The sequence below is a fragment of the Rhyacophila brunnea genome, unplaced genomic scaffold (assembly GCF_057557595.1).
Source record: "Rhyacophila brunnea isolate RB1 unplaced genomic scaffold, BYU_Rbru_1.0 scaffold_4, whole genome shotgun sequence".
Classification (NCBI taxonomy): domain Eukaryota; kingdom Metazoa; phylum Arthropoda; class Insecta; order Trichoptera; family Rhyacophilidae; genus Rhyacophila; species Rhyacophila brunnea.
Genome location: NW_028233068.1, coordinates 31495533 through 31523210, shown reverse-complemented (window position 1 = coordinate 31523210; position 27678 = coordinate 31495533). Strand labels below are relative to the sequence as shown.

General features: G+C 32.5%; 1 protein-coding gene across 1 annotated transcript in view; it reads left to right on the top strand.

The window, feature by feature from the left end:
- LOC147067264 (cGMP-specific 3',5'-cyclic phosphodiesterase-like) overlaps positions 1-27678 on the top strand; it is a 164372-nt gene that overhangs the window by 118582 nt on the left and 18112 nt on the right. The window contains exons 7-10 of the mRNA XM_085954983.1: positions 5820-6092; positions 14909-15034; positions 18216-18333; positions 21923-22014. Of these exons, the coding sequence (XP_085811109.1) occupies positions 5820-6092; positions 14909-15034; positions 18216-18333; positions 21923-22014 (609 nt within the window). The remainder of the gene's footprint in view (positions 1-5819; positions 6093-14908; positions 15035-18215; positions 18334-21922; positions 22015-27678) is intronic.

Here is a 27678-nt window from a genome sequence, read left to right as displayed (position 1 = left end):
TCAATATGACATGTCAAGTACATTTTTTTTTGATCGTTTAAGCTAGTCAAGTCAAGTTTATATTATGGTTCAACAGAATTTAAAAACGTTGTATATAAAAAGTTATTTTTATCTTGAAATTGTTATGATCTACGTTTAAACTATCAACGACTTTTTAGCCAATTTCTTGTACACACAAGTGCAAACGCAGTGACAATATGTACATTTTTTTTAAATTACGACAACAAAAATACGACAACCTCGAACAGGGTATATTATGTCAACGCTGATGAAACACACAAATAAATAAAATGCCCCATCTATGATTATGGTTAGTTTACATTTAAAATGTATTTTAATCATTGTCCAACATATACTTCGATCATAATCGTACATAACATTGTTTCAATGGGAATGGGTAGGTACCTACTATTCGTTCATTATCAGATCAGTAAAAGGCCAGTGTCTTAAAAAAAATCGTTTCATTTAACTTTATTAACTTTGTAGATATTATTTTTTTTGCGTACTAAAATGGGAAATTTTATGTAATTCAATTTACTTTTATTAACTAAACATTAATCACCATAATAAAAAGGCCAGGTTAAAACAGAAGAGATAACCGGTGTTATAAATACTTTTAATTACCGCGATGTTAATTGAAAATTTACATTACAAAGTTAAGACATAAATATAATCACACTTTACCCGCCGGAAAACCTTTTTTCCCACCGCGGATTTTTTCCAGGTGACTTCTTAGAAAATTAGAAAACCGGTAACAATTCAAGCTGTTTCAGTACAAGAACATAAATACGACAACCGCTAGCAAACCTTCTTCGTACGGTTAACCCCGAGTCAGGCCAAGGCATGTAACTATAAATTTAGATTATAGTGCTAGTTATTCCTCATAATTCGAATGCAATATGACAAATTGTATGTAGAAAAATATTATTGTTTTTATTGAAAATAATTACAAGATAAAAAGAACTTTTTATATACAACGTTTTTAAATTTTCTGTTGAATTATTATGCTCAATATGCTCAAACTTGTACTTGATATGAAGTAAATAAAACAAACAATTAAACAAGTATAGTTGGTTAGATTTCCATAGTAACGCGCGTATATATTAATAATTTAGTTGCTAGGACCACCCACTTAGCAACCAATAATAGTGAATTGGATTACGGATTTTTTCCAAAATAACTTTTCATACAAAACAGAATTAACTGAAAATGAATTCAATTCTGCTTAAAGATGGCTAAAGTATTAAACGAATGCATTGGCATCGTGTTCAGATATATTCTAAAAGTTTCAAATGTCTAGCTAGTCAGGAAGTTAGCTAAAAATCGATTGCAAGATTTGTACTGGATAAACAACCACTGGACAAATAAGAATACGAGCTAATAAAAACGTTATAAAATAGTAATACGTTATCTAATTAATATGAATGAAATATGTAATCGAAAATCTTTCTTTACTGCGAACAGGTTACCACAGCGCATTCGAAGCTAATCAATAACTAGCACTACTGTTAGAATTCGCCATTTAGCGCTGTGGCCTTATTATAGACGACCTTGTTTTCAACCTATTGATGTTCATGATGATCGACTTTACAATCCATAACATCGCTAACATGCAGGATTATCTCGAAAAAATCTTACGTTGTTTTTCAAACTGGTTCTGTTATTCACGAGTTCGAAAAGAGATTCGGTGACTTACAAAAAAATAGTCGATTTTAGAGTACACGTATTTCGATTACAATCTCCATCACTGAAGAGTCCAGCGCAGGAAAAGAATCATTCTGGAATTCGCGCCTGGATAACAACTTCTTGATTTGAGTGGTAGACCACGGTATGTTTTGATACTGGGTAGTAGATCATATACTACTTGAAATTGGTAATGTCTACTCTTGACCACTGGTTCCTAATTATTTTTATATTGCGAATCTATCTGTAGTAGTCAAGTAACATGGGCCCATAAAAAGTGAAACTATATATAGAAACCTATTACCAATTTATTTGTAAATAAATTAACCCACTCCACACACAAACTTGTTTGATGAGCAATAATTCTTAGATCTATTCTAGGAAAAAAGCTGAATAAAAATTAATCATAAATCGACAAAGAAAATACATTTCAAAAGTTCTGAGAAATGCTGAACCAATGATAAAAATATTGTATTAAGTATATGTTTACCATTAAAAATCTTGAAAAATAGGTACTCATTTAAATCGTTATTTTATCCTCTTATTTCTGCGTCGTCTTCTAAACAATAATGTTCAAGTGACTTTTTTCTATCATTTAACCAAGGACGCAGCCTTAAAATACATCTTATTTCAGGTCCTTTTTACCCTCTATTTACTCTCTATAGCTATTTTTCATTCTACATGGTGTGGTCAAAGAATTTAAGTTTCCCCACAATAAATGATTCATGAGCTTTTAAGCCTACTTTTTTTTACCACTAGACGGATACTTCTTTTCTTTTTTCTTTTTTCTTTTTGCCTTTTTAATGGTATCTTAAAGAATCATCTATGTATAGAGAAGGCATGACATTTAGTCAACCGTTGCCGTATGTGCAAGATTATCATGAGTGCATATTATTTTAATAAACTGTTTCTTTTATTCAACAAATAATTCACAAGATTTGATAGCGTAACATTCTATATATTGAATATATAAAACTTGAGAACACCGCAAATATATACATACTATAAAAAAGAAATAAAAAAATACGACGTCCGACGCGTCGTTCAATAAAAGCAAGTGCAAGTACCTACGTTATAATTTGGTGAAATCCGAGCGTCGGTTTGTAATTCGGGTAATTAATGATAGTGCCTTAATTTAAAACACAAAAACTGATAGTCAATATTACCGCAATTTGGTAATCATTTCACGTAAGAACTAGGTACCAGTTAAAATCGTCGTAATTAAGTAGGATACCCGTAGCATAATTGGTTAAAGCACATTAGCGTGAATTCAGTGGTTGCAGGCTCAAGTCTCGTTGGACGTCGTATTTTTTTCAAAAAATGTTTTTTCCAGTATTATTCTCATCTTGTCAAATGGAAAATTAATAAGTCTGTCAGATTATATCTAAATAATAGTATAATGTCCAAAACTCCAAAGTACTAGTTTTGTGATTTACAGTTCGATATTTATAACAATGACAGATCTGTAAAGTAAAATAATCATATCCTGTTACTCAGGTCTTAACACGAATGAAACAAATAATCGCGTCGGAATATCTAATGCCTTGTCCACACTGTCAACAAGTTTCTGGCAACCTCATTAAATTTCACAAATTTGTTTGACCAAAATTTATTTAGTTTTAAACACTATATTGTCGTAATAATATTAAACTATCCATGTAGGTAGCTATTTTTTTTATTTTCTTTTATATTATATCGATAATACAGTCACGTCAATTGTTTTCATTATTTTGGGACTATTTTTAATTTGGTATAGAATCGCGCAAGCACCTGCCATTTTCGGCCTTTACGAATATAATCCACGTCGAGGCATAGGTATCGACGTCGATCTGCAGCAAATTTTTTCACGCGTGTCATTGCAACTGTAATAAGTAATACAAAAACATGACTGAAAAGTCTATGCTAGCATTCGCATAGATAACATTCCAATGAATATTTATTAGAGCACACTGCACAGAAATAATTAAAAAATAGCAAACAAAAATTACGATATAAGAAATCAATTAATTTACGTATATCGTTAATTTGACGCCAGTCAATTTAGTCGCCGAGGAGTGAATTCCGATAATTTCGCGACTATTGCACAACCTTAACACATTCTTGGTCCTAGATAAAACAATCATAAAATTTTTATTTTTTTAAAAACACTTAAAACACGAAAAAATATAAAATTATAACCAATAGAAAAAATCTTTTTGAAAAAAGTAAGATACCCGGCAGGAATCGAACCTGCATCTCTTGGGTTTCCGCCCCGCCTCATCCGTGAATTATTCGTTGAATAAAAGAAATAGTTAATTAAAAATTATTAGCAAGTTCGAGTAAGTTACATCATAAAAAAATAATGGAGAAATCCGTGACGTCGGTTAGTAATTGAAGTAGTAGGTACCTACTTTGATTTAATAAACAAAAACCGATTGCCAAAAGTAGCTTGATTTGAAAGAGCGCTAATGAGCAGGTATTAAAAGGCCACTAGTTAAAATTTGTCGCAATTAGTATGTCACCTCGTAGCATAGTGGACAATGCGCAGACGGGACGTAAACCCAAGAGATGCAGGTTCGATTCCTGCCGGGTGTCATTTTTTTCAAAATATTTTTTCTATTGGTTATAATATATTTTCTCAGAAGTGTTTTTCAAAATTGTGTATGTTCAATAATTAGAATGGTACATTCTTAAATATTGTGAATTATTCACTGAATAAAAGATATAGTTAATTAAAAATCATAAAATTATTGATCTACTTACCATATATCGTTTTTAATTACTTTTTCGACAACATTTTGAACAATCATGCATAATAATTATGTACTACGATTTTCAAATTTGAATATCTCAAAGCAAAAGATTTCTTTTAAATAAATAATTAATTAAAGAAAAATTTCCTTGAATAGTATGATGTTATTGTAATGATAGTTAGTTATATATCTCTGTATATACAACGGCGAATTGTTGATTTATGGGCATTGTACATTTAATGAGAAAACATAGTTTTAACCCTAAACCCTTAGTTTAACATGGATGCCTACATATTACATGGAAGTTTTAACATAACTAACGTCATAAAATAAAATAACATGGCCTTCTACTGATTTTCTCACCTAACCTATCCCTACTATATAATTTGGAGAAAATTGACTGAACTAGCAATAAACTTGGTACCATATTCAAAATATATCAAACATATAACATTATTATAGCAATGGCTCCCTGGTCATTGGTGGCATTTAGTCCAATTTATTAAAGACTCGACGGACAGTGGACACACAATCCGATTTTGTCGGGCCATATATAATTGCATTTAGAACCTGAATGCATCAAAGCATTCCGTATACGAATACCTATACATAGTTTGTTTAAAAATATTACTTGACTTGCGACTTCAACGTGGGACCAATATTGTATTTTTCTATAAATTCTGATATACAACAAATTACTAATATCTACAATGGCCGAGCGGCTTTCGCGTCAGCTTATAATGTCGTGGGTCGCAGGTTCGAATCCTGGTTCTGGAAAATTTACATTATATTGTTTTTCAATTTGTGTTTAAAGTCAGAGTGTGGACCTAATAGTTTAAGGCTATACTTCAGCTGAGGCATGGTCTAAAAAGATCGTGACTAGGCGATGCCCGGATTGTGCAAATGACGCGAGCCGAACGAAATATAATTTGTCATAAAAATTCAACATGCGTCCTTTTAATGTTATGTTTATTATTATATTCGTAATAATAATAGTATATTCATTGACATGTTTTCTTTTTCAAGGACATGTGGAACGTTTTTTAGTCATCTTTACACGATTTAAGAATATATTCCTCCGACGCCATCACAAAACAAATTGACGTGCGAACAGGTCGACTATCGCTCTCCGACTGGCAACGCGGCCGAAATTACGTCCCACATACTTACTGTTGAAAATTATTTGCCGTTTCACTTATGTACGCTCTTAAGCAAGTGGCTAACATCCATTTTTCATATAAACAAAATCTCCTAATATAAACCCCCACTCTGTTGATCCCCATAAGATCCAATTAGGATCGGATATAGTCAAAAGAAAGATGAAGATGATATTTTAATCAAGTATTTAAATAGGTTACAATAGGTACAATGATACACTGATTAACAATGTGTTTTCGTTTTCAGAGTGCAAAAGTCCGGTTCACATTGGTGTTTGAACTCGGTGGAGCAGAGAGATCAGCCGTGGTATCCAGACCGTCAGCCGAGGACTTGAAACGCTCCGTGCTGGCACAACTCGCCCTCCATGCAGCGCAGGGCGGAGGAATCCTCAATATCGGAGAGGCCCAAGCTGAAGCAATGCATTGGGAGCCAGGTGCCCCTAAAGCCAGGAACATTCTCTGCATGCCGGTTGTCAATGGGCAGAAAGACGTTATAGGAGTGGCGCAGTTGATTAATAAAGTAAGTAATTTGTACATTATGTGTGTATATAATTAATTAAATTATTTTAGTCGATAAAATACAACACAGTTATTCAAGCAAAACTAAGTAGGTATATAATTACGGTCGAATTACATAAGTCATTCTTACATATTATTATATCAAATATTTTATGAACATAAATCAAAGAATCTTATAACATTCCTTTTCAAATTAATTAATATTAAATTATACAATTTAGAAAAATAATATTTATATAAGTACCTACTACATTTGGGTAAATTACGTTATATTTTCAATTAAAACAATACTTGTCTTAATTTAATGAAAGAAAAACATGCTATTAAATTCGCTCTTAATACTCGTAAGTCACACACCCTTATTCGAACTCAGTATTATTATCATTGGCTCTACAATCCGGCATGGATCTAAGCCGCATCCAGAATATTTATCTACGTCTGATTGTCCAGTTTTAAAGACCCAGAGTACGATGCAGAACCATATTCAGAAGCGCACATCTTAAGATAGGCATTAGCTATCTTTAGAGGGTCGATAATGACATCTCAGATTACGTCGAATAATAACTGTATACGAACATAATAATACACCATATAGAAGGTAGTAAATCTACGAAGAAGGTAGTATCCAGAATGTAGTCAAGACACATAGAACTGTCGAGTTCAATTATCAATTCTGGGTGGTGTTTGTTACTAAGTGCGACGAGATAATCAAGATGGTTTTGAATCGCGCTCCCAGTTACGGTGCGGCGGCTCTATTCAAGCAGTCAAGCCACCATCTCAACTTGGGTATTCCTTTAAATCTTCCGAGTTCGTGATAATTTTAAATAATATTTTTGGTGACTGCGTCTCTTCTACTATCGCGATGTGACATCACAAGTATTCATTATTAGTGGCTCTACAAACATGTGATAGAACTCTGAAATGTACCTACGTCACTCGCCAGACGCCATTTACCTGGGGTGCAAATTTTCTTTTATGATCTTCCTCTTGAATACGTCAAGGGACATGTTATCATTAAATTTATTATATTATTATCTCGATGTTACTAATAATAAAATTGCAAGATTTCGAATGTTTGATTTCCATTTTTCGTAGACGTCAAAATAAACATTTTCATTATAAAATACAGAAATATACAACTCCCTACATATCAAACTTCCCATTATTAATTTGAATAGATGGATGAATAATAAAGCTATGTATCCATACAAGAAGCGATACAATTTATCTATACGTATATTAGAACCATTTAATATTCTTTATAAAGATATGAAGCCTAATAAAAATGCAGTCCTAGTAAATAGTTACGGACCACCCATGGAGATCCATTAGATATAAGTATAACTTAATACTATGGGGGACCACCTACGATAAGCAACTATTCTTTTAATATCAATGAAACTATCTTAATTACTATCTCCGTACATAAGTTTTAAAAGGTACATAAACCAAAATAAAAAATCGATATTCCTAATTATTATCGAAAACGCATAAAAATATACTTTGTATTTCGGATTAGATAGAGCAGTGCTTCGCAACCTTTTCCCACCCACGGCACACCAAAGGTCTTCCCAGAATTCCACGGCTCACCACACGTAAAACAATTTATACACCAAAACATGGACCCCATATCCTGAGATCTTTGGCGAGACCCCCTACCTATCCCTAAGGTTAAAGACAGCGTGATACTCTAAAATAGCGTTTTTCAAATAGTGTTCGAGGTAAAATTAATGGTATTGATTTTATGTTTACCGATTTTTCGTATAATTATATTATATTAATATAATTATAGTTAGTTGTCGGGTTAGGAATAATTATTTGTCGAGTATTTGACACAATAATAATAATTGTATCCTACAATCAGATGTTTTAAAATATTAATACTAACGTAGTAAAATAGCTCCGCAGGCGACTTTTTTTGACTCTACAATGGGAACTGAACTGCGATAGCCTTATCTGAAATCCGAGGATATTTTTTATTAAACGAAATCCAGAAAACAGCCAATGGAACATCGGCGAAGTTCAGTTTTAGCGTCCCGTCATTTATCAATTCAACAAATTCTTCTCGAATTTATAGGAAAAGCGCTTCTATAGAATTTTCGGCATTGGTTGCAAAAGGGTTTTGTCTCCAGTTGCAATTGATTGTATGAATGTCTTGATTGAAATTTATTTGGCAGCAAAGTTAAATGTTTTTGAGACGGATCCAAAATTGATTGCTTGTTTTCAATGGTGGTCTGGTAATTCCTATGGACCATTTGTAAAGATCCTTGTCTTAACTTCTTCTGCCGAAGTTCGAGCTTATTTTTGAATTCTTTTAATTTATCAGAAAACGTCAAGATATTTTCATTCTGACCTTGCATTGTTTTTTTAAGTTCATGCAGGTGCTCAAATATATTACTATCCATGTACGCAAATTTAGCTATTGCATCGCGGCACACCTAACATCGTCTCGCGGCACACCAGTGTGCCACGTCACACCGGTTGCGGAGCACTGAGATAGAGGAATGACATTGGTATTGCGGTCACGACACAATCACTTTGGATTAGTGTCATTTGAAAGTAACGAAACCAACACCTAAGTGAGTAGCCTACACTGCCACAAGAATCTGACACCATTACATCCATAAATGCTTTATAAAAGTAAATAACAGTAAATCTGTAATTTTCCCACTTTTCTACAAAAAATATTTTTAGTTCATGCACCTATTGTCTTTTCAAAGCTATCGTTTATATAAAGTTGAAATCTCTTCATACATTTTCTACAAGTACTTGATACCGTGGATTATTTCAGTTTACTAGTAAATAAAATCCTCAGATATTTTATTTTTTTATTTTTGATCTTCTTTTTTACCACGTTTTTCTTAGGTCGTATTCTTGTTTGTCCGGTGGTTGTTTATCCAGTACAAATCTTGAAATCGATTTTTAACTAACTTCCCGACTAGCTAGATATTTGAAACTTTTAGAATATATCAGAACACGATGCCAATGGATTCTTTTAATACTTTTAGCCATCTTTAAGTAGAATTGAATTCATTTTCAGTTAATTCTGTTTTGTATGAAAAGTTATTTCGAAAGAAATCCGTAATCCAATCCACTATTATTAGTTGCTAAGTGGGTGGTCCTAGCAACTAAATTATTAATATATACGTGCGTTTTACCACATTTTAATGCGTTTCAAATGGTTAGTTTACAGTTTATTAAGCTTAAATTCTGCCACCTGAGCCATTTTTTACGTTGTCTCTGTTTGCCGAAATACTTCCAAAACGGAAAAAAACAGTTAATCTATTGAATAAATTTCACAAATTTTCCGATCCCTGCCATATCTGAGATCTCCAATAGTCTCGTGCAAACACAGCGTATTATATTGGACGGGCGAGTGGATTCCGGAAATTACAAAGTTACTAGACTGGTGTATTGTTTCCGGGAAAATTGTGAAAAATAAATACTCACATTGTGTTGTTTCTATTGTTATTTGGTTTAAAGCTCTGGAAAACTTTTAATGGAAAGTTTTAAGTGAATCGAAAATTTCAAATATTCTCTCTAAGTTTGTTTGTGAAGTTTGTTTTGGAATGAACATTTAAAATTTACTTATACAATTTATTGTAATTAGTTTCGCCATAATAACAATAATATATCTAAAATAATTTAAATTATATTTTTATTATTATTATGTAACACTGAATATAAATTTAAGACGACGACTTTTAAATTTATACTGACTATTTCAGAATACTTCACTTTACTTCTTCTGGAAAGTAACAATGTCCTGAAAAGTTTTTTTTAATAATAATGACCCTAATAATAATGCACGCCACCACTATAAAACTTTTAGTATCATTGTATATCGGCATTAAAATACAATGGTTTGTCTGATACGTATACAAATGTATTTCGCATTATTTGATGACAATGGCTCAATTATTCAGATAAAATGTTAAAAATTAAAAAAAAAACAGCAGAAAATATATAAAAGTATGTGTTTGAATCCAAAGCATTGGCTTTATAGGTTTAATGATATAAATAAAAATGATTTCCTGCTTCACACATTTTTATTTTTTATAAAAAACAATGTTTTTTTAAATAAATATAAAAAATATTAAAAATTTGAATTAGTGGTGTACTACGGGTGTTTTATTTTAATTAACTAAATATTTTACTTTGATAAAATACCTCAAAATGTGTATACCAATAAAAAATATCGAAACCTCTTTTTGTTAAATGTTCACATATCGCGTGTATGCACACAGCCTGAAGGTACAAAATGTAAAACAAAATCCGGACCGACAATAATGATGTACATTTTATGGAAAAATATGTTTGTATAGAAAATAACAATAGATACATTATCAGTTTCTTATAATTGCAATCGAATTATAATATATTGATATTAAGAATAATTAATAATTTTCAGACATAGTTACGTAAAAACATGCAAATCCACATTTTTTCTGGGCACCAAATGTATATATATTCTCCGTTGTCCGTACGAAAACATAAAATTGTTGCCTTCTATAGAATTGCCGAGATGACTATTTGAACTTCAAAGAAATTCAACATTTGATTGTAAAATTTAAAAAAAAAATCGGTGTGTGTACTTATGTATGCGTGTTAGAAGTTATACTTTTTTGGCGTAACAAAACAAAAACTAAACTTGTGATAAACTAGATTCTTTGACTAGCTCTTAATTATCTTGTTAAATTAAATACTCAGGAAAAAGGACCGCTTATTGGAACGCCGTTGGTTTATTTCTATACACTTTAACTTATATTACTGAATTATATAATGGTTTCTAGTTGTTTTTATTTTTTAAGTACCAACTGTCACTCTGACGTTTAATAGTTTGTTTACGTAAGGAATTGCAAATGGCCGACAATAATAAATTCGCTGCCTGGGCAACGGAACAATTCTAAACTAATAATATTATACTGTATAATCGTCACGATTGCAGTATCATACTGTGGCGTAAAGGTAGTGCGTTCGGCTGATAACCGAACAATCGGTGGTTCGAATCCAATCGAGTGCGTTTTTTTTCGTGTAAAAAATATAAATTATGTGTTACATGTCACACGCCAAAAATACACTCTGATCTGATTTCCCAAACGTGCCAAAAGAAGTATAACTTCAATAATTCAAAACAAATAACAGTGATACATAATACACTTTGTGTTAGTAAAAAACGAATAAATTCTTGCATACCTACGCTCAAACAATAAACGATTTTTTTTACTAATCAAAATCTACTAAACTTAGGTACTATTCAATTACTATCCAACTTTGACGTTTCTGCGTTCACAATTCATCAAACCGTGTTATTTCACAGTTTTATTTTTATTTTGAGTTCATTTTACTATTTCATCAGGTTTCAATCAGGTTCGATTTTACTATTTACTATTTTCAAAAAGATTTTTTCTATTGGTTTTAATATATTTTCTCAGAAGTGTTTTCAAAATTAAGTATGTTTAATAATTAATTTTTTTATTTTTCTATCGTGTGCATATAATATATATATTTTCTTCTTCTTGAACTTTTCTTCATGGCTGATGGTCGTGACCACCTTAAAATTCCGTCATCTTCTGAGCAACCAACACTTTGCACCCTTCTCGATCCTCTGCTTCTCTCAATGCAGAGTGAAGGCTTCCCCAGTAAACTTCTTCACTCGGTCGCTCCAACGCGCTGACGCTCTTCCTCTGCTTTACCTACTCTGGAGGCTACCCAAAACCACCAGTCTGTCTGCGCCGAACAATATGCCCAAAAAACTGCAGAATGCATCTCAAACATATTGTCGAGAGCTGTTTCTTTATCTGTAGTCTCTGGATAATTATTGATTGATTCGCCCTGTGCTGTCTTCAATAAATACGAACCATATATAAGATTACAAAAACAGGAATTTACGATGATGATAAAACTTTGGGGTCAATTTTTTTTTTCTAATTTTGTCTACTGTACATTAATACGTTTTTGTGTAACAACGTATAATAAAAAAATGTGTTTGTACTAAGTAATTATTATTGTAATTTATATTGAAAATTACAATTTACTAGTCACTAGTACACTTACCTACTTACAAATTACATTAAAGATTTTATTTATGTATGTTTTAATGTCAATGATTTTGATATATAAAATTGATTATAAACACCTGTAGTGGAATGCATTCACTTATATAGTATTGATCACTGTATAGTGCGGTCGACTAATTTACGACAATTTCAATTCTACACCATCTCTTCCATAAGTTTAACGATTTTCCAACATACCGCATGTTAATAAAATAACAATAAGCCATTCCACCAGATTTCAATAGAACTATTATATAATTAGTAATCAGTAATCACCTACTTTAATGATAGCTATAAAATTTATCTATCGTCATATTCGGTGGAAGATTATCGTGTTGTCAACTTGTCCCTTATTAGGTACGCGTTGGCCATTTCAATAAGTTTAGTAGTCAATAACATAAAGCCTCGATTTAAAAAATAAAACTTTGTCAACATTAAAATATTTGTAGGTTTTACATTATGCTAAAACACAGAATAACAAAAAGAGTAAAAACCGATTTTATTTTTATTTATTTTTTACAATGGCTCTACAATCTGATGTGGATCTTGACTGTCTCCCTAGGAGGTTTCTCAACAACAAACAAAATACGATACCTTAGTATACAATGTGTAACTTATTCAGTTTATGCTCGAAATCCAAATACGCATCACATCACATAAATCACATAAAAAACTCGACAGACGAGGAAGTCGATCCCGCGACCTAATGTTTCAGTTACGAATATTCTGCCATTCGCCCTCTGTTGCCATTTATTTACACATTCTACGTGGCTGAAATTAAATTCATGAAGTGTAATGGGTAATAAAATATGGATGACATTTATCACTTTTATTATTTACATTAGGTACATTATTATTTAGTTGATATATTATTGGATGAATACCCACCCTACATATTGTATCCACTTCTCTCGACCCTTATTCAGAGCTTGGAATGGACCAGAGCGCACCGGAGATCAGCTCCGGTTCGTGGAATGCCCAAATTATCGCTCCGTCTCGTGTAAAAATTAAATATGGTATTCCAGTTCGTGAATTATTTATAATTAATTTAATTAACATACTTTATACTTAATTAGTTATTACTACGAAACTTCTCGGACTCATGGTAAAAAATAATATTTATGACGTGTCATAAACTCTTTAAGACTGTTATTCCATTTCACTGTCTGAGCTAAAGTATATAACAAAAAATTCAAACAGAGTTTTTTATGTAATATACGTACATAAAATTAGATAAATATGTTGATATTTTCTGAAAATTATCGCACGCTCTGGCTCGTAAAATTTTCCATTGCGAGCGCTGCCCGTAGCTTTTTGCTGTCACGTATTTCAGGTGAATTTAATCAATCCAGCCGGCTTTACGGTGGACCTGTGGCAATTGTGTGCCTCCTGGGTGCCACTGTATGACAGCATGTTTCCAGAGCATATCCATTCGCCGAGTAACATATCAATTCAATAGCATTTCAGCGGTTCGGCAACATTCATTATATCGTACCTATATTCTTGTCTAATTCCTTATCCATGGATTGCTGTTGTGATCATATCGTGTTATGGCTAACATGCACTCTACCATATAACGATTCGCTACTTTACATTTTTCAATCTCTCAATTTATCGTCATATCCAGACAATTGTCCCACATTAATATAATAAAATTTAATTGTGTATAGATAACGTCACATTCCACATGCTTTTTGCTATAGATGAATTAGATTATCTCCTTTATAATTGTAAGTAATTATACTTGACAGAGAATTAAATAAGCATCACCCGTGGAATTTTATTTTTATTGACCAGCAACCGTAAAAAATATATAATCTGGATCATTCTATAAAATAGAACATCCCACAGTTAGTACAGATTTTAAATATATAATTCTCATTGTTACAAAGCTGTAGTAAATATTTGTAACGTTCCACGTTTTCGTCATTTAAAAAAAATCCAGTCTCTAAATAAATGGATGACTTGGTCTCTTAGTACAGTTTGTCTCTTCGCTGAAACAAAATTGATTTACAAATGAGATTCGTAAGGTTGATCGAGTTATTGTGTAGCTGTATTTAAATTTTCTTTTTGCCAAGTTTGCTCGCTAGGAGATTTAATTTTCTTCATAATTTTATTAGCGGCGATTTTTTTCGTTTTAAAGTCGCCATTCATTTTGATCCAATTATTCTGGGTCAATTTGAATTAATGCGAAAAATTCTTTTGTTAAATTTTCTCCGAGTAATGAAATGGCCGTGATTTGAATAAAAAAATCTCACAAAAAAACATTTCTGAATTACTTGTACAACTGTACGCATTGCGAATAATAAATTATTCCAGCTCACTCTTAAATCCAACACTTTTTTTATAAATTTCTCATTCGCTAATCAATTTTTAAATATTAAATTCATAGTTACATAAATCTGTCATTCCGTTACCTTAGTATGTTCTACGTTATATTTTATTCAATTGCGTCTCTATGGTATGAAATAATAGAAAGATTGAATCCATAACCGTAAAATACAAATATACCATATAAATTAAATTAAAATAATTTCTCCAAAGAAAAACCGACGTATTAAAGAATTTATTTTCCAATTCAAATTTAAGATTCTTTCAATCCGGAATTCCATCATTCTTACAAAAGTTTAAATTATTTTTTATATTAATAAAATATTGAATAATAAAAGTCTCATACCTTTGAGCTGCAATAAAGTTAATTTTATGGATTGTTTTCAGTTTATTTCTTTTATAACCTTATTTGTTTTTACATTTACAGGCAAACGCCAGTCAGTTTACAGAAAGCGATGTCTCCATCTTTGAAGCGTTTGCTATATTTTGCGGTCTTGGCATCCACAATACGCAAATGTATGAAAACGCTTGTAAGCTGATGGCAAAACAAAAGGTAAGAATTTATCGTAATACATTTCAGTTAAACTTTTATAAAGCGAAGAAATAAATCGGAGTAATTGAAAAAACTGTAATTTCCATATAATTTATCGTTTATATTGTATTTGAAATTTCTCCGAATTTTTCGCCTGTGAAATTTCGTCCTGCGTTGTTTTTACTGAGTCTTGTGCAATTCGCCGATCTAAGATCTTCAGGGAAAAGAAAAAAAAACATTTCACCACCGACTGGACTAACCCAGATTGAATTTCATTCTAAATGTGATTTCTTGTATTTGTTCAGACTGTCTTCCTTTTTATACCACCAATATCAAGTCACGATATCTACACGATTGTTTTATTATTGATTAAATGAGATCTGAACACGTTTAAAGTTAAAATATAGGTGAATTGTATATTATAAACACAGAAACATACATATTAAAAATATCTTAGAAGATAACATTGAACCTTGATAGCATTGGTGGTCAGAGCAGTCGCCCTGCAAGCGAAAGGTTCGAATACCCATTCAGATATTTATGATTATTTATTTCAATAAAAACCTTGAATAAATAAGTGTTTTATGTTGATTTATATTAAATGGAAGCTGTCAAAATATTAACTCGTTTTAACAAAAGATGTCTCCGTGTATCACCCAAATTGATCGTTTAAATTTCGAAATTCGAACATTACTCCCAGAACAAAACTAACATTATTTTTTTTTCCTCTACAAAAGTGTCACGTAACTAAACTTTATACTCGATTTTATTCACTATGGAATTTATACGGCGCTCGACATAATTCAGTGAGTGATTCCGGTGGTAAAAAAACTCTACCGCAACTGACCATTTTAAAGAGTTATTAATTTTATTTATTTGATTACAAAGAAAAAGCACATTAAACCACAATATTTTAAAATGTAAAGAAGAATTCTATTAGCCATTAATTGATTTATATACGTACTCAGTTCACAGCAAAAGGCGAGTATGTCCGTGAATCTTTCAGTGGAATGGTTCCTAAGAACCGAAACTCTGAAATATCAAGTTTATCGCAGTTTAAAAGATTTTACGAGTAAGACAACTTTGGTTGTCTGGAATATTGCATAAATATTTTGTTATTTTTTTACTGGCGCCATTCTACAGTTAACTAAGATAAAGGGGTGAAATAAATCCATACATATCTTCTTTAGCACCCCAATCTTTGATACGAGTATTATTTCATACCCAATAATAAATAATTTATTAGCTCTGTTAAAGAAAAGTTATTGGAAACGTGGTTATTGTATAATATCCGATGTGTATTTAGTTCCAATAAATGTTATGTATAATTTTCTCTCGACTCCCTTTCTCGTTCCACCCCATGAATTAATCAAATGGGTATTTGTTTGAAATAAGTCAAACACCTTGCATTGCGTGACGGCTCTGTACTCCGTCTGGGTTTAAATTTATATGGAAGATGGTGAATACAATTAATAAATAACTTAAATAAATGAACTCGTCACCAAGTTTTCATTGAAGATCTTCTGCGTTTTTTTTTTTAAATTACGGTATCGTTTAACAAAACACTTCCTCAATCATCCTAGATAATATCTAACTTAACTAACTACCGTGGAATTCTACCAATGAATATCAGTAAATAAAATATATCATGTAAAAACTGGCTGGTTTGTTTTTTTTATTTGAAAAAAACTAGAATATTTGTGGTTGTTTTTTTTTCTATTGTAACACTGATACATTGGAATACTATTGGGCAATTCATACCGATACGGGTATTTTAAAAATATGTATAGAATACTGGACGAAGAGCGTGTCATCCAGTGCCAATACCTACTATTCAGCAGCTTATTATTTTAATATATATTCATGGCAATAATGTATACCAGTGGCGAAGGGTGGAGGTAGGCTGTTAAGATCCCACATAAATAGTGCACACTAAACTTTCAATTTAGAATACATATTACCTACCTACAAATGGTATTGATTAGTTTTTAAAATTCAATTAAACCCTGCGTAAACTAAGCCATAATAGATAATAGTCAAAAAAATATTCGTCTATCTTTAAAATGTCTAAAATTATGCCATGAAATCATACATAATTTAGAATATTTTATAAATAGAAGATTTTTTTTTATCTACTGTGGTTTGATTTAGGCAGGACTAAAAAACTAAATAACTAACGCCTGCGGTGGCCACGCGGCCAGGGTCTGGCAAGTACATATATATTGTTTTTCAATTTGTGTGTGTCAGGGTATAAACCTAATAGGTTGAGCAAGTGGCTGACATCCATTTCTCGTAAAAAACAAAATCTGTCAATACAAACCTCTACTCTGTGGAGGCCCATAATATGATCCTATTAGGATCGGACATGGTCGAAAGAAAAGAAGAAGAAAAAACTAATCAACACCATCTTCAGAACAAGAACAAATAAGTATGACTGAAAAGGTATGCACTATTTCTGTTAGATCGCCCATAGCACACCAAAACTATTTCTAAATATTTTGGTTTGATTTAGACTGAGTTAAATTGATTTTTAACTAACCAACACGGTCTGAAAATTGTAGCCTTAGTCCAATAAAAACAAATACGTATGATTGACAAAATTTTGTGTGCACTATTTTATGTCTGATCTTCACAACCTACCTTCACCCTTCACCACTGATGTATACGTACAACTGTATATGAGTCGCTTAGAATCATAACTCACATATTGCAATTTTGTCGTTTTTTAGTTAAATATGCCAAGTGATTCTAAATGAATTAATCTATATACCGAAAAATAGTTGAGTATTAAAAGTCAATTTAAACCATGTGAAAATCGTTGACAAGTTCATTCTTGGTGTAATATGTCGTATATTTCAAAGAATAGAGTTTTGTCACCAACGCCTTCCTAACCAATCGGGGAGCTCTATTTCTCATAGTATGCTGTATGTCTGCAACGTTAGGAGTATTAGGTATACATATTTAAAAAAAAAAGTTATTCGACTCTCTCACTCATTAATATTCTAGGGAGTTCAATACTGTTCTAATTACAAAAAATAGTGCTCTGTTGGTTTTTAGCGATTATCTCAAAACTTGATTTTTGGAATATGTGAGTTATGATTCTAAGCGACTCATATGGACAATGTACATTTAACCATAATTGTAATGTCCACACATGTAAATAAATAAATAAATTATTGAATTGAATGTTTTATACTCGTAGGTAGCGCTGGAGTGTTTGTCTTATCATGCAACCGCAACTGCTGATGACACTGGGAAGCTGTCAAGAGAGACCATACCTTCAGCGGAAAATTTCAACTTATATAGCTTCACATTTCATGGTAAAATATACATATTATATTATCAATAGCATAAATAATCCACTCACTATAAAATGAATATGGAACAAGTGTTGACAGACCGAATATTTAAAAAATAACATTCTATTTTATTTTGACATCTCTAATATATGTTGAACTAACCGTAATCATTACTTATTAAATAATTATATAGGTACGAGGGTGGGTCAATAATTCCTTAGAAAAAAGCATTAAAACAGTTTTTATTATTATTTTTTTTTTTATTTCTCAACATAATCTTCTTGGAGCTCAATACACTTGGTTAGACGTTTCTCAATTTTTTTTAAACCGTCAGAATAATAAGTTTTCGGAAGGTCCTCAAAATAAGCATTTGTCCGATCGATGACTTCTTCATTTGAAAAAAAACGTTGTCCACTTAGCCATTTTTTTAAGTTTGGGAAAAGGAAAAAGTCACTGGGGGCTAAATCTGGCGAATACGGTGGGTGGTCGACCAATTCGAACTTCAATTCTTCAATTTTAGCCATTGATCGTAAACATTTGTGAACACGGGCATTGTCCTGATGAAAGAGGATTTTTTTCCTGTTTAAATGAGGCCGTTTTTCTTCAATTTTGTTTTTTAGCTGGTCCAATAAAGATGCATAATAATCCCGTTATTGTTTTTCCTTTTTCCAAATAGTCAACGAAAATAATTCCACGTGCATCCCAAAATACAGTAGCCATAACCTTACCAGCTGAATTTACGGTTTTCGCCTTCTTTGGACATGGTTCGCCTTTCGCAATCCACTGCTTTGACTGTTCTTTCGTCTCGGGAGTATAGTGGTGTATCCATGTTTCATCTACAGTCACAAAGCGACGAAAAAATTCATCCGGATTGCGTTGCATGAGCGACAACAGGGCTTTAGAGGCCACCACCCTATTGCGTTTATTGTCGACTGTGAGCAAACGCGGCACCCATCTTGCAGAATTTTTTTTCATGCCTAATTTGTCATTTAAAATAGAAATGACGCTACCTTTTGAGATCCCTGTAACCTCAATTATCTCACTCAACTTTAATCTTCGGTCACTTAACACCATATCGTGGATTTTAATGATCATTTCTGGTGTAGTCACCTCTACAGGACGTCCTGAGCGTGGTTCATCCTTTGTTGATGTACGACCACGTTTAAATTCATTTAACCAGTTATAAATAGTTGCAAGTGAAGGAGCAGATGTGCCGTGAACTAAATCCAACTCATTTTTTATTTCCTTTGCTGTTAACCCTTTTATATTAAAATGTTTAATAACAGCTCTAAACTCAATTTTCTCCATTTTCCATTTTTCCATTTTCCACAAGCAAATTTTTTTTTTAAATGTACGAGAAACACACAACAACCCGACCAATCTGATTGAAACTTCGCAGCATACTGAATCGGTAGTGCCGCTGCATGAAAACAAACCGCTTACAGTACTAGTCGCGCCACCTGTCGGCTTTTCTAAGGACTTATTGACCCACCCTCGTAACATTATGATCACAAAATATTTTGAATAACGATGAATATATTATATGATAAAATATAAACTCGTCTTAAATACATCATCATCGTAGAGGAGAACTGTTTCTTTGCGTGTTACAACAGTATCAGGTTAATATAATATTATGAGAAAAATGACATTTATTTCAGAATTTATAAACAATTCTCCACCTTGTAATATTATGTTAAGTAGAATAGATAATCGTCGCCAAGAGAGATTGGGAATTTGGGTTATCCATTCGGATATCTTATCGTCCCAGCAATCAAAATAGACTGGACTAAAACTAGAACTAGAACAGCTCCTGTTCGTGAAATCGTTCGAGATTATTGCTCCGTCTCGTGGAAAAATTAAATATTGCATTCCGGTTCGTAAATTATTCAAATTTATAATTATTTAATAAAAATATATATTTTACATTTTATATGAAACTTATCAGAATCATAGTAAAAAAAATGTTATGACGTGATGTAAACCTCAATTTTCGTCTGCGACGCCGACAACATTATCCTCTGATCTTTCATACCAAAACACTGTTATTTTAATATTAACAGTTGTATAAAAGAAATACAACAACTTACCATAATTAATACACTATACATCTAGTACGTAAAATTGCCCATTTCAAGCGCTGTAATCGTCTAAATCAGGGTATCCCAAACTATGTTCCGCCGAACCTGAATAGGTGTTCCGCGACCATTTGGAAAGGTTTTAAAAACTACAACACATTTAAAGATCTTCTAAGTAGAAGTAAAATAAGTAAAACTAAAATAATTAAAGAATCTACTTCATATTGAAAGGCGTGTGATGATCAATATCCACTGATGTTTATGACGTCAAGTATCTAGATAGGTCATGGCTCCCACAAGAGGGGGCTGACAGGCCTCTAGCCTAGGGGCCTGGGCTTACGGGGGACCCGGCGTGAGAGATCGACCAGCCAAGTGAGATAACAGAGAAACACACATCACAAACATGCACTAATAGTAAAAAAATGTCTGTTTCACTTCAAGCATACTAACATTTACTAATAAGTGGTTTTGCCATACTGACAATTTTTGAATATTGTCGATATTTAACATGTCCATAATTATACATATCAACATAAAAGTGGGTGTATTAAAAATACAAAAAATCGCTAAATATACCCTTAATTTTACCTCGCCACTTTACGCCATTAGGAATATGCAACTATAGACAGTCACATTGCCTTTAACCTTAGCGATAAGTAGGGGGCCGCCAAAGATCCTAGCCTGGGGGCCCGTTTCGGGATGTGGGGGCCATGATCTAGGTACAGGCGGAGGACCATCTTTTCTCACACCGTGCGCATGAAAAAGATGGGGTATATTGTTTTTAACTGACCGGCTGACAAGTCTTGTCAGTTTAACGACAGTTGCCAAAATTGGCAGAACGGTTAGCTACGCTAATAAATAACCTACAAAATATACTAAGTGTTCCGTTAAAATTTCGGGGCTTGCAAAGTGTTCTATTGCGTAAAAAGTTTGGGAAACCCTGGTCTACATAATTGATATCCAACTGCAGCGGTTACCAGTGCACCGCGGAATATTCTAATATTTTCACTGAAGAAAACGATCACCTTCTATTTTTGGATGGAAAAGTATTATGTCGAAAACTCATAAAAACGAATTGATTGCAGCTTAATGCACCATGAACCAAAAAAGCTTGTAACCCTAGTTTTACTATATATACGATGATGGAAAATGAAATCACTTAGATTCAGAAACAAATACAACATTTAGAGCTTACCGCTATAAACCATATGTACCATCGTCTGTCAGATTTATCTACTTATCTTGAATTTTTTACGATGATAGATACCTGAATCGTTATCCATACTTATTTACGATGTCGCATATCTCTTGCGTGAATGGCCTTGATGTTAATTACCTACAGAACTCTATTCATGGAGCTTCTGAAGTTCCTTAAATCTCTCGCATCAGAAAAAAATATAAATTACAATCGTTTTTTTTTAACACAATAGCCAATTAACTATTCGAAAATAGGACGGATTTACTATGCTAATGATAATTATGCTGAACATTAGTTTCAACCATTTTTTTTCTAAAACTCATTTGTTTTCCAGATTTCGACCTGTCCGACGAAGACACATGTCGAGCAACATTGCGAATGTTTCTACAATGCAACCTCGTTCAGCAATTTCATATACCATATGATGTAAGTATATACTATATTGTCTAATTATAATAAAATTCAATAAATTATAATGGATCTAAGTTTTGTACTATTCCATTTGAGTCATTTTGTGCGACCCGGGTTTCGTCTTTTGACATCTTTGGGCACTATGCGCACTCACCAATGGTAAAGAGAATATTAAGAATTTAAATATCATTATCTATATATCATCAAATTTAAAATCCATCTAGTATCCTCGGGCAATATTAACATTAACAGTCAATAGACTTTTTTTTCTTCGGTGCTACATCTCATTGTGGAACTTGGCCTCCGTTACTAATGTCCACCACTGGATCTTGCCGCTCGCCAATCTTCTCTAACTTCTCGGTCACTCATATCCCTATTTTCATTCGCAAACTCAATTTGCTTATTTCCCAGCCAGCCTCTAGATCGCTTTCGCTAAATTACTCACCCGGGCAGGATCTTAGTACCCTGTCATCGGGCATGCTTTCCATATGACCTACCCGTCACAAACTTTACTCCATTTTCTAGTGTGGGTACAATTATTTCGTTCATTTTTTCTTTCAATGACGGCTAATTTCTAAGGTCCCTATTTTCCATCAATCACAACTTTTTTAAAACTGTTTTTCTTCACTCCTTCACCTGTTGATGTTTATTTGCCTAACCTAACCTAACACAACTTAATCAAAAATTGTTATATATAAATCTCCAATCTTTTATATTATCTCTCTGAAAATTACTGAAGTTATTTTAGCTGTATAATAAAAAAACAGTATATTTTCAATTACAGCGTACAAGTTTTTAAAAGTATAAATATGTTATTATGCTATCGTATTGTGTGAGGTACATTTAATAAAAAAGCTTGAGCTAAATCCATAGACAATCCATTAAGAATACATAAGAGAATGTTTCGGTACCGTCTACGACAGCACGATCTCTGTTTCCACATGGGAACACCCAGGACAAAAGCCTACGGCGTAGACCATAAAGTCAGTAGAAGCGTAGAAGCTGTGTACACGTAGTAAGCTCGTAGAGCTTCCCACAAATGCCGCCAGAGTATAAAGTCCCTCGTCAACGATATGCCTGAAAATTCTTCAAACGTTTAGCATGCGTATGATAAAACTTTGAAGTTTAGTCACGTCAGGAAATACCTCATATTTTTTCAATTGATTTGTATCTGAGTAAGGTTTTTTTCCGGCGCAAAGTATAGACATGTCAAAACGATATTCGCTTTGAATGAACGCATGACTGTGTTCTGACTATACTTAATATATTCACATGGGATATTAGTAGTAGTATTATATATTTAAAGGCTAACCTAATAACTTTTACTATTACCTATTTTTAACAAATAAAATAATTATTATTTATTTTTCTTGATATTTATTTTCTTGGTTCTTAGGCTCAAAGGGTTTTTTTATAAATTTATTACATAAGGAATTGTTGAATATATTCGTAGGCTTATAGTCGTAAACTTTTTAAATATTCTGATAAAACGTTATCTAATATTAAAGTATATACTTAATTATTGCGAAAATACTAAATTTATGAAAAAAATCAATAGTTGGTAGGTATATTATGATATAAACTAATAAGTAAGATGTTTTTCTACGATTATTAAAACTAATTTAAAATCTTATAACTTACTATTTAAATAAGCTGTGGAATGATAATTTTCATCTTAGTTTAGTATTGTGTCAGTGAACCATTTTATGGGTCATGTAGACGTAGCAATAAAATTGGGCCGACTAAAAAATGAAAATTGATCAATGCATGAAATGTAGACTTTTTTCACCCTATCTGCATCTATCTACTACAAAATAAATATTTACGTTTTAATTCGATTTTTTACATACAGTTATATTTTGTACTGCTAAATGCATAGTCATACATAAGTGGCATTAAGCAACGTTTAACTTTACATCGCCGAAAGCTACTATCTCTGCATTTTTCCATTAGCAATTAAATCAATTTCGGTGTTTGGGTATAATAGAAGAAAAAACACCGCATACCTGGAAGGTAAATGGGAAAGCTTGATACAGCTAAGACACACATTGAGTTGTAGTTCCGGTATCGAATTAATATTCTTGTAATTCATATTATATTTTTATTGTCATCTGTAGTTGCCATTAAACATGGTATGAATAAGTATGTCCTTCCGTAGGTAATTAATGCATTATTAATAAAAACAATATATATACCACAACACCCATTCCTTTAAAAGTGAGACACATTTTTGTAGTTTCCAAAGTAAATAAAACAGTCAAGTTCTGTTCTGCTTCCGTATAGGGCAGGTCTCTTGGATACAACAGGATTTGGGTTGAGCCTCAGCTGTGAGAGTCACTAACGTTGCAAAGATACGTGACTGCGGAAAGCTTCGCCCAAATGAACGCAATACCTTAGATCATTCAATTCAAATAATGGTTATATTCTTAGTCTGTCTACAATGGTTTTCAAAAAAATGTGTTTTCTGAACAACTAATTGAAAATTTTCCGTACAGAAATAGATTGTTAGCTATTATATAAGTGACTGCGTTGCAGATTAATTTGCAGAGAACTTCACACTACTGTTTTGACATTTAGTAAATTTGTATGGCGTAGAAAAGACATTCCGCCACGATGAATAGATACACTTAGGCATTATTATTTAGTCATGCTTCACACTTTGCTAAACAATTTCAAATGTCATAACAGAAATAATGTATAAAACTCCTTATATATGATATGACTGATATATTCCATTTTCATTTTACACAAATTTTTGTGACAAGTAATCTTGCATGAGTATGGACCTAATAGGTTGAGCAAGTGGCTGACATCCATTTCTCGTAAAAAAAAAAAAAACAAAATCTGTCAATACAAACCTCCACTCTGTGGAGGCCCATATGATCCTATCAGGATCGGACATGGTCGAAAAAAAAAAAAAAAAATATATACCATCTTGTCTTATTTGCTAAATTTCAGTTGTAAATCACTTTTTAGCTTTAACTGGCAATACTATAAAAATATCACACTGGTAATATTGTAACATACAACACTTCAATCATTCACACTTCCCTTTCAGCCATTTACGTACCAGTTACAAAGCGATTCGGATTACGAACTCTCGCTGTGTGTGCGTTTAGTATCTTTGCCATAAATGCCTCACTTCAAAGTAGGGACTCAAAAGAAAATATTTAAGTATTCAAGTAAACAAGGGTGTGATTAGATCTTCGGATTATTCATTCATTATGAATACCCATCTTTTGACTGTCCATACTTACTTATATGTTTTTAAATATTTGCGGATGCACAACAAACCGTTTGTCATAGCATTTATTCAAATTGTAACTTCTTCTTTTCAAAATATTATGCAACTTCCGTTTTAAGGAGTGCTATATATATACTCTACGTTAATCTCTTAAAACATTTGTATAGTTAAACGGTACATTACGAAAAGTTATATTATACGTCCTCTTCATGTTGAATAAAGTGCATTACTTTCAAACTCGCAAGCATAATCTCATACTTCACCTATACACCCCTGGGAAATTAAACGAAAACTTTTAATGGTTGGAAAACAGACGCCATGCAATTTACACAGTTTGAGTAAAATTCAGATAATAAAATTTCTTTTAACCAACACTTAAACGTCAGCATAAATGCAATGATATGACTATTATATAGTTATAGAATATTAGTTATTATGGATCCACATATTAAAATCTCACTTTTAGACTCAAGGTGTAAAAATTAATTTATTAACTCAGTTAGTGCTGACACCGCGACAGGCGCGTTTGCGTTCTTGACCATTCGATATAATTAACATGCTATTTAAATGTGGTAATTAAAAATGAATTAACAGCTCGTGTTAATATTAAAAATTACTTATTATTCGTTTGGTAAAACCAGTACCTGATTAACGCGTATATTAACAGTTAGGTATAGACCAGGAGCGTCCTGCCAAGCCCTACTTATTGGAAAGCAAGTGAAATTTAGAGAAAGATGTAGCTTTTGGCGACCGAATTTCAACGTCACCCATACAGACTACAACTCCGAACCCTACTAATCGGAAATCAGTAGGTACATTGTAGTAGCCTTTGGTGCGAACACTGTTACGGACTCTCGCTGGTCATATAGATAGAGAGAGTATTGGTATTACATTCCGGCACTACATCGGTTACATGTAAATTGTACGTATGCAGTTCATCGTGGGACACTTATTCGTACGCCGCAGTACGTGAAACATGAGTTCGTATAAACATTTTATCAAATGACGAGCTCTTCGTTGAACATTTCACCGTGGAATACATTTGTACGTATCTTACAAAATGCGGCGATAGTTTGCAAAAAGTACTGTTCCAATTATTAGATTAACCCTAACCTAACCTAACCTAGTAAAGACATCTCATAAAATTCGCCACATGTTGTAGCATACGTACAAATATACTCCACGGTGAAATGTTCAACGAAGAACTCGACATTTGATTAAATGTTACACGAACTCATGTTTCACGTACTGCGGCGCCCGAATAAGTGTCCTGCGGTGAACTGTTTACGTACAAGTTTCCGGATACGCATTACATCAGTGTTCGCGCCAAAAGCTACATCGATGTAGGCGCGAAAATTGCCTTTGTCATGCTTTCTGATAGTAGGGTTTGCCAATGCTCAGCCCGGGAGCCTACGTTATCAGGTGGGTATGTCTTGCTACATTGTTTTCCCATTGAAAACAGAATTAGTATACAAATCATCTGTCAATGAACAAAGTTCTAAAACCTAATAAATACAATCAGCATCATCGTAATATTCTTTTAATCAAATTTATAAAAATACCTCAAAAAAACACAATTTAATTTTAATATTAAGTAGTACAAATTAAATTACAACTAACCTAGTTATGGGAATACGAGTAATCGGTTCTGGTCTAATCCCCTAAATACGTAAATTTGGTGGATTTTAGTAGATAACTACTCTTGCTGAACAAGACAATAAGAAAATAAATAACTACAAGATAAAAAGAACTTTTTATATACAACGCTTTTAAATTTTCTGTTGAATCCAATGACATTAATATGGACGAAACATCTGAAAAAAATAATGACACTCACTTTTTTGTCGGGTCTGCCGAATGGCATAATCTGTTCTAACGCCATTTACAATAAAGGTGATATTGCTATAAATTCCCGATGCTTTTTGTCGGGTCTGCCGAATGGTTCGGTTCGAACGGGTTCGCTCAAATGAACATTGACACTAGAAACAGTGTTCTAATGCCGTTACAATAAAGGTGATATTGCTATAAATTCCCGATGCGTGATATCGCATAATAGAAATTGCGTGACATCTACCTATACATGTGCGAATGTCGCTATGCGCGAATTTACTTACTAGCTACTGTACTGAGTACGTTGTCCATTAATAATGTCATTGGTTGAATCATATAAACTTGACTTGACTAGCTTAAACGATCAAAAAAAAATTGTATTTGATAGAAATAATACTGAAATATCACTTTGACATGTCATATTGATTTCCATAGTAACGCACGTATATATTAATAATTTAGTTGCTAGGACCCCAGACCCCTAGCAACCAATAATGGTGTCAAAACAACTTTTCATACAAAACAGAATTAACTGAAAATGAATTCAATTCTACTTAAAGATGGCTAAAAGTATTAAAAAAATGCATTGGCATCGTGTTCTGATA